The sequence below is a fragment of the Plectropomus leopardus genome, chromosome 7 (assembly GCF_008729295.1).
Source record: "Plectropomus leopardus isolate mb chromosome 7, YSFRI_Pleo_2.0, whole genome shotgun sequence".
NCBI classification, from domain to species: domain Eukaryota; kingdom Metazoa; phylum Chordata; class Actinopteri; order Perciformes; family Serranidae; genus Plectropomus; species Plectropomus leopardus.
In genome coordinates, this window is record NC_056469.1 from 21,775,567 (window position 1) to 21,793,946 (window position 18,380).

The 18,380-nt window shown below is 38.8% G+C and overlaps 1 protein-coding gene across 1 annotated transcript; it reads left to right on the forward strand.

Annotated features, from left to right (window-relative positions):
* Positions 1-91: 91 nt before the first annotated feature.
* Positions 92-17,978, forward strand: mtf1 (metal-regulatory transcription factor 1). The gene is made up of 11 exons (XM_042489748.1): positions 92-151; positions 1,883-2,417; positions 7,548-7,786; positions 8,931-9,062; positions 9,313-9,386; positions 10,384-10,517; positions 11,140-11,217; positions 11,867-11,969; positions 12,051-12,718; positions 13,421-13,487; positions 14,242-17,978. Exons 2-11 carry the CDS (start codon positions 1,947-1,949, stop codon positions 14,721-14,723), a joined length of 2,448 nt encoding a protein of 815 aa, XP_042345682.1. The 5' UTR covers positions 92-151; positions 1,883-1,946; the 3' UTR covers positions 14,724-17,978.
* Positions 17,979-18,380: the final 402 nt, after the last annotated feature.

Sequence of the window (18,380 nt, forward strand, 5' to 3'; positions counted from 1 at the left end):
GATGTAGTAATTTAGCATTAGGGATGATATTTAATTTCCCATAATTCATCACGAATGGCTGAGTCCGTGACGTTGTTTGGTATCCTAGGGAGGGGATAGGAAGAAAGTGGCAAACATCTAAAGCATAGGGATAAGCGTCAAATTTTCGCAGGTAAATACATTTTAATGTAATTTCCTTTTAGTCCGTGAACCATTCATTGCGGGGTGTTTGTTAGTGTATCACTCTGTAGCATGAATCGTGTTAACCTTGTAAGGAAAATGGGTAATATAAACTGTCGACAGTGAGCTGGTTAACGTTATCTGCTAGCTCCCCTAGCTAAGCTATGAGCCAAATTGCTGTTAGCTAGCAAAGCTATACATGTGCAGAGAAATAAAAGATAGTTGAATTTTGCTATCTAATGCTCGCATAAAAAGACAAAAAGGGTCCTGTTTGTGACACAAGTTGAAGAAATGCTGATAACGATAGTCGTTTTATTCAATGTTAAAATAACCTTACACGCAACACTAATACGTTTTGATATCTATTTGTAATTAGCAGGAAGCTAGCGACACATCTGAGGCTAGTAATGCTATGATATAAGATGTACTCTACACTAACATCAGGATATTATAAACTAATGCATTATTACACAGTACGCTAACTAATGTTATACTGGTAACAGCCTCGGTACCGTGACATTAAGGTAGGTTAACGTAAGTGTATTGTCAGTTAACGGGGTAAACTTGGCGTGTTTATCGGGCCACCCGTGTGTTTGTAAACGCTAGCTAGTCGTGTCTAATATGGCAAAGTTGGATGGCATTGTCAAGTGAGAGTGACATCTTTCATATGTTACATGTTACTTTTTCTAAAAATAGCTGGGGGAGTTTTAATCGATGGGAAATCATCAATCATGTCAGTTATATTAGCTGAGTTTAGCCGCTAACGTTACTGTCGCGTGACTTCTGTCATTGAAATAAGAAAGTTCTAGATTTCGGTAACGTGAGTTTCTCCTAAACGGGGCACGTTTGTGCTGTCATTCATGGTTTACTAGGGAGCAATCCGTGTTTCAACAGTGAAATAATTAAATTTGATTGACTCAGGAAGATATTTTTCATTGGCATTTACCGATTTGAGTTGGCGCTAGTAACTGTTTCTCTCAGAATAGGCCTCCAGCTTTTTTAACAAGGCACTGGGTCTCTTTATTTTGTGTGTATGGTGTTCATGTGGGCCAGTGCTGCGTTAGATCTGCTATGTCGAGGACAGTCCAAACCTCTCAAATCATTTGGGACAGGTTTGTTTACTGAGGAAGCAGCTTTCAGTTTTATTTTTACATCACATGTCTGGAACAGGCTCTCAGAAAATATGAAGTCTGCTTCAACTCTTAATTATTTTAAATTTAGACTTGGGTTGCTGTGGTTTTAAATTTTCATGATTTAATAATAATTTCTCAGAAAAGATGGTTTCGTGTTATGCGATATAAAACTAGTACTGTTATCAAATGCAGTTACCTTTAAATTATTTTTTTTTTTGGTTTAACAAACACTTCATTAGAATTGGAACTAGTTTTTAACTTAAGTATGAGTAAAAAATCTCCCTTTTAAAAATAAAACATAAAGGTGAGATTCTCTGTCCCTTGACATCCTTTTCAATACTATAGATAAGCAGATGCACACAGTATGATAACTGTCAATGTTCATACCATGCTATACCTTGAAACCAGTATATCACTGCAACCTTTATTAAGATATTTCCATTTGGTCACGGGGGGGCTGGAGCCCATTTCAGCTGACATTGGGTTGCATTGATAATATTGGATTGTTGATCACTGTGTATATGTAGGTCCACATCGATGTATCGTTACATCCCTACTTATTTATAATAATTATCAAATTTGTATTTCAGGCTGTAACGTCAACAGCTTGAGTGTGCAGTCCTCCTTGCCAAGGAAGGAGAGGCGCCAGGGACCATGAGTGACAATGGCCCTCATACAGAGGCGCCGATGTACTTTGAGGTGGAGGTGGATCCCCTGGGGCATGACGATGAAGAAGAAGAAGAGGACAAGATCCACTTTGACAAAGATGATGATCTGATTGCTGAGCCTTCGTCGTCCTCTGGTCGGGTGTACGACCGAACCACAGTGCTAATTGAGCGGGACCCTATCCGGCTAGATGAGGAGGGTGAAGAGGAGGGTCATTGTGGAGGGGATGAAGATGGGGTCACCTTCTTAACCGAAGGGGAAGGAGATGGTGATGAGGAGGATGGCTCTTTGGCCTTCATGACCGACCCTGACGGCATGTCACAGGGTTATGTGCACCACACTATTTCTCCAGACCAGATCCAGTTCACTATAAATCCAGGCTCCACCCCGATGCCACGCAACATAGAGGGGGCCACCCTCACCCTGCACTCTGAGTGCCCAGAGACCAAGCAGAGAGAGGTAAGCCTAAAAGGGTGCATCTCCTCCAAAATGTACTGATAAAATGTATATGTGCTTGATGGGTTACCAAGGGAATTTCTTTTGTCATGTTCTCAAAAATATATATATTACTCTGAATGTTTAGTCTGAACGCAGGTGCACATTGATTTTGATAAGAAGCTACTTTTTGTATCAAGGTTTTGTGCTTCTATTCAGTAACATGGCGTAAATACATTTTCACACCAGGTACAACACAGGTGAGGTTAGAGTGTGGTCAGCTCTCATTGTTGAAATATTGTTTGGTTTTGTTTGGTTAGTGATGAAGTAATCACTTGGTTTTGTTTATGTAATGCTTGGTTTGGTTTAATTATTGTTGAAGTTATTGCTTGGTTTGGTTGGTGGAGGCCTTTCCAGTCATTCCAGCTAATTTCTCAACAGACCAGCAGATGGTTTAATGATTAAACCTGTCCAAAACTGAGATGCGTAATGTAACAATTAGGGCTGTCAGTGTTGGCACGTTAATCGCAATGCAATGAAAGTTCATACATAATGTTTATTTTTGTTGTTGTTGTGTTGCGGGTGATCCCTGCTGACATTTCGGTCTTTAAGAGGCTGTGCTGAGCTCAGTTTTACTGGTAGAGTGATGATACTGGTATGAAACTAGAGGACCTAAGGAAAGTGTATTCTGTGGGTCTAAATAACGCTCCAAAGTTAGGCTACCTTTTGGCAAGGGCAAATGACATGGACATTTCACAGGGGCCCCTTAACCTCTCACCTCAAGATGCATAAATGAAAATTGTGGTGAGTCTCCCCATGAGTCTCCCCTTTATAGACACGCCCACTTTATGCTAGTCCGTTGCATTTTTTACATGCATTATAAATATGTTATATTCGCCCATTGTATTTGAATATTTTTGCACACTGGGATTCCTAAACAGTCTTGAAATTGCTACCACCTACAATCTGAGCTGAATAGGTGGCAACTTACTGCACACTAGTCATTGAGTGATTCCCAATCAAGACAATCTGATAAGAATTCCTTCACCTTGTCAATATGGGCTTCAAAACGTTTTGAAATGCAAAATAATGTTATTGTAAACATGTGTTAAAAAATACAATTGATCACAACTAAATATTAGAATTCAGCAATTAATTGCAATTTAAAAAATTAATTATTCAACAATCCTAGTAACAGTATAAAAAATGTCATTATTTCCATGTATTTCTTTGGTTAAATGCAATGTACAGTTGCAAATATGTTAACATGCTGGAAGGTCTTTTAAAATTAGCTTCCCCAGCAGCTTGATGGTTGTTCAATTGGGTTAGGTAGAAGTTACCAACTGAATCTAGCAGAGACTTCAGCTTATGTCTGTTGGTGGTGTCACCTCGCTAACAGAGGAATTTTTACCCAGTGCTTGCCTTGGGCTTAGCGCACTCACAACACACCTCTTCTCTGTGTTCATGTGGTTAATATGCCATATTTTGACATCTATCCCAGTCTAATCAGTGGAAAAAGACTGAAATAACGTGATAGCGAGTATTCACTGGTAAAGCAGCTGGTCTTTGTAGAACAAGAGGTAGGGTGCTGAAGGACAACAGCAGGGAACGGCTCAGTTTTATGTTAAGTCAGTTGTTTCAAATGTCAGATGATGCACATTATATTCCTATCAAGGAAATGCAGCTTTCATTTCTTGTGCCAAACACTTGGAACGAGAGGTTGTTAATTATTGACCAGTTGCTTCAACATCTACAATAATGAAGTCCTGAGAGGACAGTGATAAATCCATTTGTGGTGTTACAAAGAAATTTTACAGTTTGTATAGGAGGCACAGAAGCATAGAAGATTTTGTTTTTTTATATCATGCATGACATTTACTGCCATCTTAATAGACCTAAGCAATATACTCTTCTTTTCTTTTTGTTGGTTTTAAATGTGGGTTTAATTCTGTAAGACTGTATTTTATTTTGTGAATAATAGCACTAGCATCATTAGATGGGTGGAGTGCTAAAGTGGGTGCAGTTTTTTTCTCTAATGTTATTAATACAGAGACCCCAAGGGAGAAATTCCTCTCCAGTGCGTTTTTTTAATCTTGACTTTCTAATGACAAAGCCAATATTGGTTTGATCAACAACAACGTTTGAGACAAAATATTGTGGATTGTGGATTTTAGGCATTACAATTTTTTTTTGAGGATTTTGAAAACACTGAGAAAATTATTTTAATTGTAGACCCCTATGCCATCCCAGGGAGAATGTCACTGAAGCTGTGAATGAATACACATTACTATAGACACTATACTATAGATTCTTTATTATTTAGATTTTCTGGAGATTTTGTGTTACTTTTTTGTCTTTAAGTGAGAAGAAACTGCACCAGTAGTTAACATTTCCTGGAACAACAAAATGGTGCAACTCTTTTCTGATGGTACTGAGTCACAAGAAAATGACAGACAATTCTTGGTGATGTATCACTTCCCTTTTTTAGTGAAAATTATTTGTTGACATGAAGTCGAGTGTATGGGTTGTCTTTTTGAAGTTATGCACCCGTAAGGCTTTTTAATCCACCAGAAAAATGTCACTAACCGACAAAATGTGAAACATGATACTATGGGTGGAGGTTGGCTAGTATTTGTGGGTGTTACTATTGTACGCCCAGCACAGTGTTTGTTTTATCTGATTGTCTTGATCGCCGTCATTGGCCTTCCATTGTAAGTTGGTATTCATCTGCATTGTTTTGACGTTACAGCTTAGTTTTTATGACACTGGAATGATGATTGCCATTCTTTGAGAAGCATTATTTTTGATTTAGTCCATGAAAGTGTACTTTCTGTCAGTGGAGTCTTTCCATGAAATCACAGCATGTAGTAAATTGTGCTGCTGATGTAAATATGAGGCCACTGTGATGTGGTGCAAATAATGCTACTAGTAATGCTATAGTAATACACAGAAAAAAATGTTCTAGCCAGTCTTTGAAAAGCATGGCAAGAATAGAGAACACCCAAGAAGAGTGGTTATTTCATTTGAATATATAGAATTTTTAATCTCCTGTTCAGCAAGTGTCAGAAAGAAACCTAATGGCTAGCAACGTCAAGCATTTAGTGATATTGTTATAAATACACTGACGTAACCATTTCATCTGGTGGTCTTTTTTCCACTATGCATGTGGGAGACCAAAGCATACAATGCTCGCTGACAATGATCGAACTGATGGTAGAGAAGAGTCACGATGGAGTGGGAGATGAATACAGTACTGAGCTACAAGTTTTAGCAGGCCACCTACAGTGGCTTTACATGGATGTTTGCCAGACAAATGATCTCTCCCACATCCTTAAAATCAAAAGGAATGGCTTTAAGATTACCCATCATTCAGATGAGTGTTTGTGAGTAAGGCTGAAAGGAAATTTAATCAGCTTTATATCAATCGCATTGTATGCACAACAGTTAAGCAGGTTTTGTCATTTTCTTAAGTTGTGTTGGAGAGTGTGTCCTGAAGTGAAGCATTGATACTGAAAGGATGAACATCATAGGGTCTCTGATGGGTCATTTTTCAAACTGACAAAGGCTGGGGATGTGTGCGATTAATTGATTAGGTGTTGGTTAGATATTTTCTTGCTAGACGGAACAAGAAAGGTGCTATTTGGCACATGGGACATCCACCTCTGTGTGTGTGTGTGCGTGTGTGTGTGCGTGTGTGTGTGTGTGTGTGTGTGTGTGTGTGTGTGTGTGTGTGTGTGTGTGTGAGAGAGAGAGAGATATCCCTTGAATCTGATGAGTGGAGATGAGTCTGAAATTGGGATGTAAAGACACAGTAAATAAATGTTGTTTGTGTTTTTATTAAGTGAGTTTTTGTCATGTTTTCTAAATGTATAATGGTCATAACACAGTGCAAAGTGCCGCACATTTCAGCAGCATTTAAAATACAGTTTAGTCATTGAAAAATGTGATTAATGGTTTCAAATTGCTATTTAAAATATTTTTTTCAGTGTTTACCATAACAGATTGAATTGTGCTCGGTTTTGACTTTTAATTTTACGCTCTCTTAGTGTTTTTCTACTTTTACACAAGTCAGACAGTCGAAATTTAAACTTCAGTTTAAACGTCAGGAAAGGTTACATTAGAAACATCCCCAACAAAATTATCACTTGCACCTTAAGAACATCATAAAGAAAAAGTTTTTGCTTATGAAAAGATGTAACCCAATGCATCAGCCCTTGACTTAAAAGTGTTTTGTCATTTACAGTTTGACAGTTTTAATGAATTGTTTAAAGCAGTTTCATTTCGACATCAGGTCTGTCATTTCAAAAATGTTGCTTCAGTTGTCTTGCTTTCTTGGATGTTTTGCAGCACTTTTGGTCAAAGGTCTTGCATTACAAATATCCTGATCTCAGATGTCTTCAACAAAATGAAGATCTTATCGAAACGCTTTGTATAGTTGTTCATTACTTGGTGTAAAAATGAAAATAAAAATAAAACATTTTCTTTCACTTTCTATTTTTCTCACTTAGCTGGCTACTTAACAGAAAGCACTCAGCAACTACCTGATCCGTTACAGAAGTTTTTTCTTTTTTAATTTCATGTACCAGATATTTAAAAGGGTAGGGACAGTGATTTACAAGAATAATGTTCGCTGAGAAAAGGGATCCTTTTGTTGAGGTGGCCCACCACAAACATCATCCTCCTGACTTTGCGTTCAACACAGGACAGCATATTTTGAAGAGGAGAATGAGCTGCCTTTATTCACATTGCCCCAGGGCTTTAGTGTTTGAAGAGAACAGGAGACTGCCATACTGCAGTGGATATTGCTGCTGTGAAACAGAATTGGAGGGGATGTATTGCACGGGGGTTAGTCATCATTGCTGTCCTTTGTGCTCACCCGCTTCATGTGCTGACGGGTGGCTGAGTCATTGAGTTCAGGTCCCGTCTGAAAGGTCACACTGAGTCAGACTGTCACTTCATCTTACGGCCTTGCAGGTTATAACTGAGATGGATTAACAGTTTACTTTCTCTCTGGCTTTAAGAAATACAGGTTAAACTAATTTTTCAGAGTGGTAATGTCATATTTTTCCATGGTTTGAGCATGATTTTACACAGTCCAGTTGAATTTAGCCATGCTTAAGTGTTAATTTCCCTCTTCTTTTCTCTCTCTATCAGGTGAAGCGCTACCAGTGCATGTTCGAAGGCTGCACCAGGACGTACAGCACGGCAGGAAACCTGCGAACACACCAGAAGACACACCGGGGAGAGTACACATTTGTGTGCAATCAACAGGGCTGTGGAAAGGCCTTCCTCACCTCGTACAGCCTCAAAATCCATGTCCGTGTTCACACCAAGGAGAAGCCGTTTGAGTGTGATGTGCAAGGCTGCGAGAAGGCCTTCAACACATTATACAGGTAAGCCTTTACTTAGCTTTGTTGTGTTTCATTTTGCCTCACGTGCTGTTCAGTTCATCATCACCTCAGGTTCTGTCAAGGAACTGTAGTAAAAGCAATAAAGATTAGACTGTGTTAAGATAGCAGGTCAATAAACAGGCAGGTCCTGCCTAAACGTGGGTGGCCCAACTGATGTTTTCACAATACACACATGTCTAACACAAATAATACAATATAAAGATAGGCATGTGTGTGTGGTTAATTTTCTTCTACCCACAGTATTACAAAGCTCAAATTTAATCTAATTATCCAAAGAAGTACATTTATTTGGTCAGAGGTGAAACTAAACACAATCAGCACAAAATTACACAATGTAAAAACACTAGAAACAATCCATAAATGGAACAGTGGTTCAATTTATGGATTGAAAAAGGAATTTAAGGTTGCCTAAATTCTGTGGTTTTAATCTTACATTGCAATTTTCAGACCCCTTTTACTCAAGTAATGAATAAGTAAAGAGATGAGTGTGGTCATTAAATGCATTGTGTATCTTATTAAAAAAATAGGTAAAGCTGCCTCAGAAATGTCTAAGGGTCTGTTTTTGACAACACCAGGCCCAGTTACAGTTTTAGCCCATTCAAACCAATGCCAGGCATGTTTTGTATTTTGCATTTTCACTGTTCAGATGTTGCTGTATTTTGCTGTGATCTCAAGCAGTCCACATCCAAGCCCTCTCTGATCTGTATTGGTTCAGTTGCTATGACAGCATGTTTGGGGCTTGGTGGAGCTGTGCCACTGCCATCAACTCTTTGTCAGAAGCTGGTACGGCCAACCAGTGCCACACATGGCTGGATTCTCTTTTTAGTACCATCACTTTTCTCTCGCCATCTTCCTCGGTGCCGTTCTCTTCTCTGTAACTAGAATCAGTTGGTTGTTTCAGTCTTTTTTTTTTGTTTTTTTGTTGTTTTTGTTCTTTGTTTTTTTTGCCTGTGTATATTATGTTGTCATCCAAATGTGGAATAAACTGTCATTCCATATGCTTTTTACACATTTAAAAGAAGTGCAACAGGAGTCAACATGCCATTTAATACCACTGTGCTCAGTGTGTTTCTCTCTGCATGTCTCCCATTGTGGTTTAATGAAACACATATGATTGCCTCTGCAGACTAAAAGCACACCAGAGACTTCACACAGGCAAGACATTCAACTGTGAATCAGAGGGATGCACAAAGTACTTTACCACACTTAGCGACCTGAGGAAGCACATTCGCACACATACTGGGGAGAAGCCATTCCGGTGAGCATTTCCATTATCAGCAGGTTTAATCCAGCCTGAGTAGAAGATGAAGGACCTTTGATGCTTATAGTTAGTCACAGAAGGCACTCTTAGTCTGTTGCAGTGTTTGCTTGTTGACACAAATAAAATGTTCAGGGTTTTTATCATATAAATTGTTTTACTCATAGTGTTCAGTAGAAGCCCTAAATATAAATTCTGTCGATTTTCATCTGGCCTTCAACATGATTTATTTTTCTGTCTTTGCCTTCAGGTGTGATCACGATGGCTGTGGCAAAGCCTTTGCTGCAAGTCATCACCTAAAAACACATGTACGGACACACACAGGTAGGTATTACTGGTGTGTTTTATGTAACCTTAGTTTTTTAAGGGAAAGTCAAACAAGGGCATTTGCTTTACAGCTATACCTGATTTGCATTTTGCAAATTGCCTCCTACACACTTAATTTGAATAGCCCAAACAAAGATGTTTCCTGCAGCCAAGAACATTTTTATGTGATTTTGTTTAAACAGAAGTCTGTGTAGAAATGTAGTTAAAAGACCAGTAATTAAAAGTGTCCATACTGATTGGACAAATAACTTCCCTGAATATTGTTGGCTTTATTCCTGGACCTGATGGATAAGAAACTAAGTTTTTAAAATAAGCCCCAGAAGTACCTTTTTTCCCACTTGCTGATTTAATTTGTCTTCATCTACCTGTAAACTTCCATTTATTTTTAAATATGCTTAAGTTACTTCACTTCATAAAGGTGATCCACTAGATCTTAGAAATTATGGACCAAATAAGAAGTTAATTTTTATTCAGTAATCAGTATAATACATTAATTATTTCGATGTTTTATCCCCATCACAGTTTGGTTTTGGTTCAAATTTTCAACTGCTAGTGCCCTTGACATCATTGTTTTCAGGCAATACAATGGTTTTATCCTCAAATGGAAATTTGAAATTAATAAATAGGAAGTTTCCAGATGGACAGCCCAAATGTTTGTATGCTTGTTCAGGGAGGGGAGTGTCCACTACTTAACAGTTACAGATATCACTCCTGTTCAATTCTTTATATGGTTGATTATCCCAAACTGTAGATCTGAAAATGTTGTAGATCAACAGTCCAGCGTCAATATCCTAAACTTAGCTAAAATCATGAAATGATATTTGTTGTGTCTGCAGTGGATCATTGTTACATTTCTTTGTAACGTTATCCATTCAAAGTTAAAAATAAGAGAGGACTTTTATCTCTGAAGTTAAAAGATTAAGGTGTAAAGATTAGCTCTCGCCTCTCAGTCTCCTTTCGTATTCTTCCCTCTCTGTCTGTGCTCATTCTATAGGGGAGAAGCCATTTAACTGTCCCAGTGACGGCTGTGAGAAGACTTTTAGCAGCCAGTACAGTCTGAAGAGTCACATCCGAGGCCACGACAAAGGACAGCCCTTCACAGTCACCCTCACCCATCCGCTCTCTGAAGTGAGTCAGAGTACAGTAACTTATTCACTCAATGTTCTCTTCTCCACGCACAGCCCGAGAGCAGCATGACACTTTTGTCCTCATCATTTTCACTTTATTAAAACGTGAATATAACGCATGCTATGTTCCAAGACTCCAGTGGGCCTTTTGATGTTGAGGGCATTTTGTGTTATGCTCTCACACACATAACATGGCAAGTTTTGCTACTAGATGGGGAGCATTAATGAGGGCATTGTAAAGAGTGTGTCGGCCAGACTCTACATTAAAGTCTGAATACCTGCATGATACTGACATATGCAAATGTCTCAGTTGGAGGGGTTCACATTATACATAAACTACAGTAAATCTGAATTTTATCATTTCAAAAAATATCTGTAGATTAAACTACTTGTATAAAAACAAAGTTTGCTTGTTCTGTTCAAAGGAATGATTATTTTTAATGTCACTAAGTGTGTCATTACCCACTTTGTGTGGTAAACTGTTCCTTTCAACTAAAAGGATTTTCAAATTAACATACAGTAGTTGCTGCATTCTCTCCAATTTCACTCCCCTGTCATGACTCAGCGTTTGATCCCACAGCAGTACAAAGTTTAATCAGGTCCAATTTATCTCTTAATTACAGGATGCAAATCACTCGCTGTGCCTCAGCGACTTGAGCCTCATCTCTACAGACTCAGAGCTACGAGAGAACATCCATAATGTAAGTCTGCCCTTTGCCTTAGCTTTATCAAACGGACAGTGGATTGAAAATGTTTAGCATAGATCAAGATAGTCAGTAAAGATTCCAAATAACAGGCATCTCTTTTGACACCTAAGATAAATTGTAACTGTAAAAGGAATTTAGAGTTTCATAGATGCTACAGCAAATCTCTTCCCTCTGACTTAACCACCCTTTCCACCGTAGCTATCCTGACCAAAAATAGGTTATATGTAATAAGTCAGGGTATTTTGTCTGAAATAAGTTTCTTATTTATGTGCCATTGTCGAGAAGTCTGTTTTATCACTTGCTAAAAGAACATATACACACTTTCTGTATTTAAATATGTGTAGATAGGTGCATATTTTTATATGTGCGTATTCTTCATATGTCTGTTTTTGTGAATACATACGTATGCATGTTTATTTGTGTATATACAGCACAATTTTGTTCTAGGTAAACTATTTTGTGATTTAAATTGTAATTAAAGTTTAATGTCTTAATTAATTTATTATGTACTTTTCTGTTTATATTAATTAATTAATTAACTATTATCACAGTTGTTAGCTTTATTATATTTTTGTATTCACATTCTTTTAATTTATGTAGTTAAGTCATTTAATGCATTTATTAAGTTTTAATTTGATTACAGGCTCAAAATTTGGACCTCAGCAATGTGACCCCAGTGAAAATCTTTGAGCTCATGTTCCAGAGTCCTGAAAATAGTGTCAGCCAAGATGATGTCCATCCCAATGGTCAGTGCATTTCAATACCTGTCAGTTTGAATTGAACTGAATGTTTTCGTTCACTGATGGAGGTTTTTTTTCCTTCCTCAGAGAGCCTTCCTGAATCCTTCAGCATAGAGAGGTCTACCCAGTCAGTAGTGACTGATGGCTCGTCTCTCATCTCTTTCTCTCTCCATCCTTCCTGCTCATCCTCCTGCTCGCACACATCTACAGTCATGGAGGCTCCTCCCCAGATCAGTCAGACCTCTTCCTCACAGGCATCCACTCCTGCCTCTGTCACCGCTACTGTCAGCAACACTCAGCCTTCCCCTTTCATGCAACTAACTGGGCCTCAGCAGATCTCTGATGTGCCTGCTCAGGCTTCTGTCCAAGCACCAAACCATGTCACCCCCCAAAACTATGTGGCACTGCCACCCACATTCCTGCCGCCAGATAGCGCCACCCAGACCACTCCTGTACCACCAGCCATCTCCGCTCCTCTTCCAGTGGCTCCAGCACTGACCTCCACAGCGCCAGGGACTGCTGCTGTGTCTGTCATTGCAGGTACTGCAAAAGATGCTCTGGTAGCTGGGGCTCAACCCGTGCCTTTGGCCAACAACCCTGTCCCAAACCCCGGCCCTAGTTTGGCTCCCGCCCCTGCCACCATCACCATAGCTCCCACCCCAAACCTGCTGCAGCCCAGCCTGGTCATGTCTGACCAGAACCTCCAGTGGATCCTCAGCAGTGCTACCAACAGCCAGCAGAACCCAGAGCAAACAGTGAGTAATGCTTCCACACAGTGTTTGCACAGAAAATGGCAACTTGATTTATACTTGTCTTGATTTTGTGATGCATTAGTAAGTGAAAAAAACACATTGCAAAAAAAAAATCATGATTACATTAAATTAAAATCAAGAATTTCTTTGATTTTGTCCTCTAATTGCATGTTAACATAGGAGGATTAGCAAAGAGCCAGCCATTCACTTACGTAAAACTTTTTAAAGTTTCTAATCACCTGAAACTAAGACTCTTTTTGTTTTCATTACCGTAGAATGAGCCACTTAAATCTATATATGTGGGGGGTCATCTTCCACAGAGTCTGCCATGTTGTTTTCCCAGAACGGACAAACTGACCACTGGATCTAGATAGAGCAATTCAGATTTTTGCATTAAGCTCTCCTTCAGTGTTAACACATAGAAGTTTCAGTTGGTTGCAGTCTGCAGCCTTACTACTAGATGCCACTTAATCCTTCACACCAGACCTTTAACATATAAATATGTAAAGTAAAACATCTTGAATAGCTATGTCCATTGTAAGCACTGACTGTGTTCGCAGTGTTTGTTTTTTTTTTTAAATAATACTTTTAACTCAACACAAATACTTCACAGACATCCCTTTGATTCGGGTAGAAACCAGGTGAGAACCAATCTGATAACCTCATAACAGCAGCGGGTCCCCTGTTGTGTTTGTTTTTTCACAGCCACAAGGAGGTCCAAAAGTGGAAAAAGTTTTCTTCACTACAGCCATACCAGTGGGAGGAAATGCTGGTAAGTTAATGAGCATATATTATTATGTATTTTTCTGTCATGGTTTGGCTGTTGGCCAACAGGCTGTAATGAAATCATTAATTTGTCTTGACACCCAGTGCAGTACTTAGCTTTAATAGGATTCATTAAATAGTAGATTGGTGTCCAGAGAGCTCCACTAAGGTACTGTCACAATGGTTTTATTACTCAAATGAGAGTTCCAAGACACTGACGCTCAATTAATGCATAGTGCACAGTTAAAACTTAATCCCATTATAATATTTAAAAAAGAAAATGGCAAGTGAAGGCACAGGAGCAATAACAGTCAAAACATTCAAGAAAAGAGGAGAGTAAGAACTGTCAACTTATTGATTAATCGACCTCTTCTGTTCTGCATTTATATTATCCTTATTATCCTCCTCAAGAATCTTGACAAGGTATCTCTCAATTTTTAATTTCTTAAAAGTTAACTCTTCGAAGGCTGTGAAGGAGTGCAGTGTCATCCACTTTAAAAGTTGATGTACCTGTGAGGAGAAAAGTTATCTCTAAGTCATATTTACTATATAGATTTTTACTTGTTGACCAAGAGGTCAGTCAGAACAGGTAGCATTTACTCTGTTCTCTACTCACTAATGAATGACTTCTTCTTACCAAGCAGCTAGTAATTTTTCATCTTATTTGTTTCCTCTTGATAGGCTTTGCAGGGCATTTAGACAGCAAATATGTTTTGTGGTTCTTCTTTTCAGTGAACTTCTGATTGTGTGTTTGTTTTCAGGCAACTCGGTCCAGCAGATCGGCCTCAGTCTGCCTGTCATCATCATCAAACAGGAGGAATCCTGCCAGTGCCAGTGTGCCTGCAGGGACTCGGCTAAAGAGAAGAGTTCAAAGAGTGCCTCCTCCACTGTTTCAGCCCCAGCACAGACACAACCACCTGAGCCCCCGCCTCCCCCGCTGCCACAACCCCCAGAGCCTCCACAGCATCCAACCGCCTCATCTTCCTCATGCTGCCTCTCTGAGTCTTCCTCCAAGGTGGGTGAGGTGGCCCCCTCTTCTTCTTCTTCCTCTTCCTCCTCCACAGCTCAGACTTTCTCCACGATAGTGAGCAGCACTGCCACAAACCCTCCTTCGTCTGGCACGTTAGCCAACATGGATGTCTCGGACTTCCTGTCCCTGCAGAGCCCCGAGACAGCTGCCAACATTGAGGCTCTGCTGCTGGTCGCCGATGATTTCAACATGGCCACTGATGGCAATCCTTAGAAGAGCTGCCTTCTGAGTCTGGCACCATGTGTTCGTCTGTTGCACCCACTTATGCACAGACATCTATTCCACCCACATCTCGAGTCATTCTCCACAGCGACGCCTCTTCTTTCTCCCTATATAGCGTGTGCATCAAACCCCCTGTACCTGCAGTGCATTCTGTTCTGTAAGGAACAGAATGCAACATATATATAGATATATATAGATAGATAGATATAGACACAAACTATGGATACTTTTTCTGTTGAAGCTCACCGCAGTAATTGAGTTTTAAAGAACAGGATTAGTTTGCGTTTTGAGGTTTAGCAAAGTCAGCGTATGCAGGGAAAAGGCAGTAGATCCTTTTGTTATGAACATAATCAAACTGTATATAATAACCCTTGATATCAGCTCTGAATTGATTGAATGAAACAAACGAGTGTCGTCCAAGCACTGATAACTTAAGTTCCATTTTCCTGGCTTGAAGGTCAAACACCTGAGCAGGAAAACAGAACTTGTCTGTATATCCTTGTACTGTACTACAGGTCCTAACAAATGTTTAAAGCTGGTATGCAACTGACCAGAATGCACTGTATAATAGAGGAAGTTCATTTTAACAAGCATTGCTCCCAGTAGAAATTTAAAGGGGTTTACCACGTAGCCCCTCATATGGCGGTCATACTATATGAAGTAATTTCTTCAGTGTTTTTGTTTTCTAGGAAGACTAGTGTAGTCCATAAAATGTGATAATTCTTTATACTTCTTTTGACAGTTATTTACTAATTGAGAAAAGAACCTGTGATCCGACCTGCCTGTCTTTAAGTGAAATTAATACATCAATAAGTTGCCTATAACTTAAACTAATTTAAAATTGTACATGTTAATTTATTTAAATGCCTGATTCTTTCATTATACTGGTAATAATATTATCTTCAAGATAGCAAAAAAATCTATTAATTTATTCCAATCACTTGTTGTATTTTTAAGTTGAGTTGTTTTTATGTTACTGAAATGTTTTTTTAATAACATAGTGGGGGAATGCTTGAGAAAAGAGGCACCTAGTAGACTGCACAGGGAAACAAATTATCCTGGAGGAAGTGCTTGTTTGCAAAAAATGTCCACAATGAAACAGTAAGGAACTACTGTCAACATCCCATGTTTTATAGGGTTGTGACCCTCTCAGGGATGCATCAAGTCATAACTGATCCTGGTTCCCTTAATTTGTTACTCTGACTTAAGTTTTTTTTTTCTCATCAGATGCCCCAACTTTGCAGTAGCCCTACGTTTTGCTGCACTCTTCCCTGTTTATTGCACACTAACTTGTAAAGCGAGTAATCCGACAGCTCGTTAGCTGAGGTGCAGCACCACTACAGATGTTTTTGTATACAACTGCTGTAAAGTAGCATTTAAAAGATGGTGTCCTGGCGACAGTGTAAATACATTTTAGTGTAAACATCTTTGAGAAACTTGTAGATTATTCTAGAATTTGTATTTTTGTATAGACTTTTGAATTACTAACTCTCAGAGTTTGGAGCTAATGTATACCCTCTATCCTTGCATCCTCTCCCCAGTCACATTTATGCAGAAGAGTTTTTGCTGTGTTTAGTTGAGTAGTTCTTCAGCCAGCTGGGCTTTTGTACAGTCCCCATAGTAACAAAATATATGTAACAAATAGCCTCCTGCTCAGAGTATAATTTAACAGTATTGTTTCACACGGGACACAATGCAATGATGATAGAACGAAGGCATTATGCCCTGTATACTAGAGTGTAGAGCTACTTGGCCTTACAACATAACTGCTCTATGAGCCTCCTTGCCTTGACAGTCTCTGCTTCAGACAGACTTGCCATCGACATGCCGACACGCTCATCTTCACTGAGTCTCAGGCAATCACTTCCAGCAGCAGATCATAATCAGGCTAAAGCAGTGAGACAAAACTTTATTGTTAACCTAGAATCTGTTTTCCAGCTATCTGTTTGCAAAGTAAGTGTTTATGCAGCCTATACAAGTGATGCGATTCTACATTTTTTTGATTGAGGTTTTGGGATCAAACCAAACCGGCATGCATGTAACATAAGTTGTCTGGCTTTTTTTTTTTGTCTATTTGCCAAAATTTAGGAGTTGAGCCTCAATTTACATGTGCCAAGGTGGCAGATAGATTTGTTGTGAAAGGCTCCAGGCTCATTCTGTGCTCAAAACCATTCCATGTATGCAGTATAAGAATCAGGATTATCTCTACTTTCAAAAATGTTTTTAATTTACTCACCATTTCCCCGTTAAGGCACTGGGTGAGTGAAATTACTGCCAGGAGTCTCATACCATCAATGTTTATTCTCATACACGCATACAGTCAATGAACACAACTATGCAATTTTACATATGGCATTCAGATATTTAAACAGACAGAGACAAAGATTTATTCCTCCCTCCATTCAATTATATTCTGCCACAATTTAATAATATGAACTCCAGAGGCAAAACCTGCCTTTCCAGTGCATACAATGTTCAGCATGTTTCTTGAACTCCAGTTTATTTCATTTCATGTTTGAGTGGTGTGATTCTGGACTTTGTTATGTGTCCAAGTACTGTTCCCATGAATGTTGCACCACAGTGATCCTTTTACATGCTGTTTAAACCCCAATTGGATTTGTTTGAAGGAGTACTTCATGAATGAATGATTCTGTTTTAAGAATTATTTTTTGGTCAAGTGTATGCAGCTTTTTTTTTTTTCAAACACATTATGCGTAAACATGTTTCATTTTGGGCTCACTCCATAAATGTAATCATCTCAGCCTTTCATGTATTTGAATTTGACGTGGATTATTTGTTGGTTCATTTTCACCACTGAAAGTTAAACTTAACAGCTGCAGTTTTCTTTTATTAATAAGCAGAGAAACTGTTTATGACTTGTGGCCCAGGTTTGTCTTTCTGAAGTTTACCTGAAAAGGTAACATCAGCATATCACTGATGGGGAAATTTCATTGGAAGTAGATTGTTTCTTCAAATATAGCCAGAGTTTTTTTGGAAATTGAGATTAAGAATTTCCTAACCTATTTACAATTGGGCAATATTAAAATAGTAAACAAACCATCTGCTTCCAGGGGAATGTCCGAACACCCAAAGAGAGAGGAATTGTTAAGGATTTGTATTTTTAAAAAAGAATGTATAATGTGAAAGTGTTTTGCTTATGCTTGTTTCGTATAAAGTAACATGATAAATACATTTGGGAATTGAGAGCAATATAATACTAATAAAACCTTATCCTTGTCACTGAAATGCGTGTTACTCCTGCTTAATGAAGTCTTTTACAGTTCAAACTCACAGGTGATCATATGTTGGATTTATTTAATTATATAAAATAGAAAAAAGGGAGGGGGGGGACTTCTTTTTACTTCTGTGATGGCAAGGACACATCATGGAGAGATTTTCTCTGTGGAACATAAAAAAAAGACTTTTGAAAAATGGGCAATAAGTCATGAACGTCCAATGAGAGAGAAAAAAAAAGCTCACCACTAAAACATCACTTAGATCCTTCAGATCATTCAGGACCTGGTTGCAGAGGCTTATCTGCTCAGACAGGGTCACCAGTCTGTCCCCAGCCTCCTTCAGGCTCTGTGGAGGACAAACATGTTGGTCACCAGTTAGTTTGGCAGACAGTCATCAAAACTTCTTGCCTCA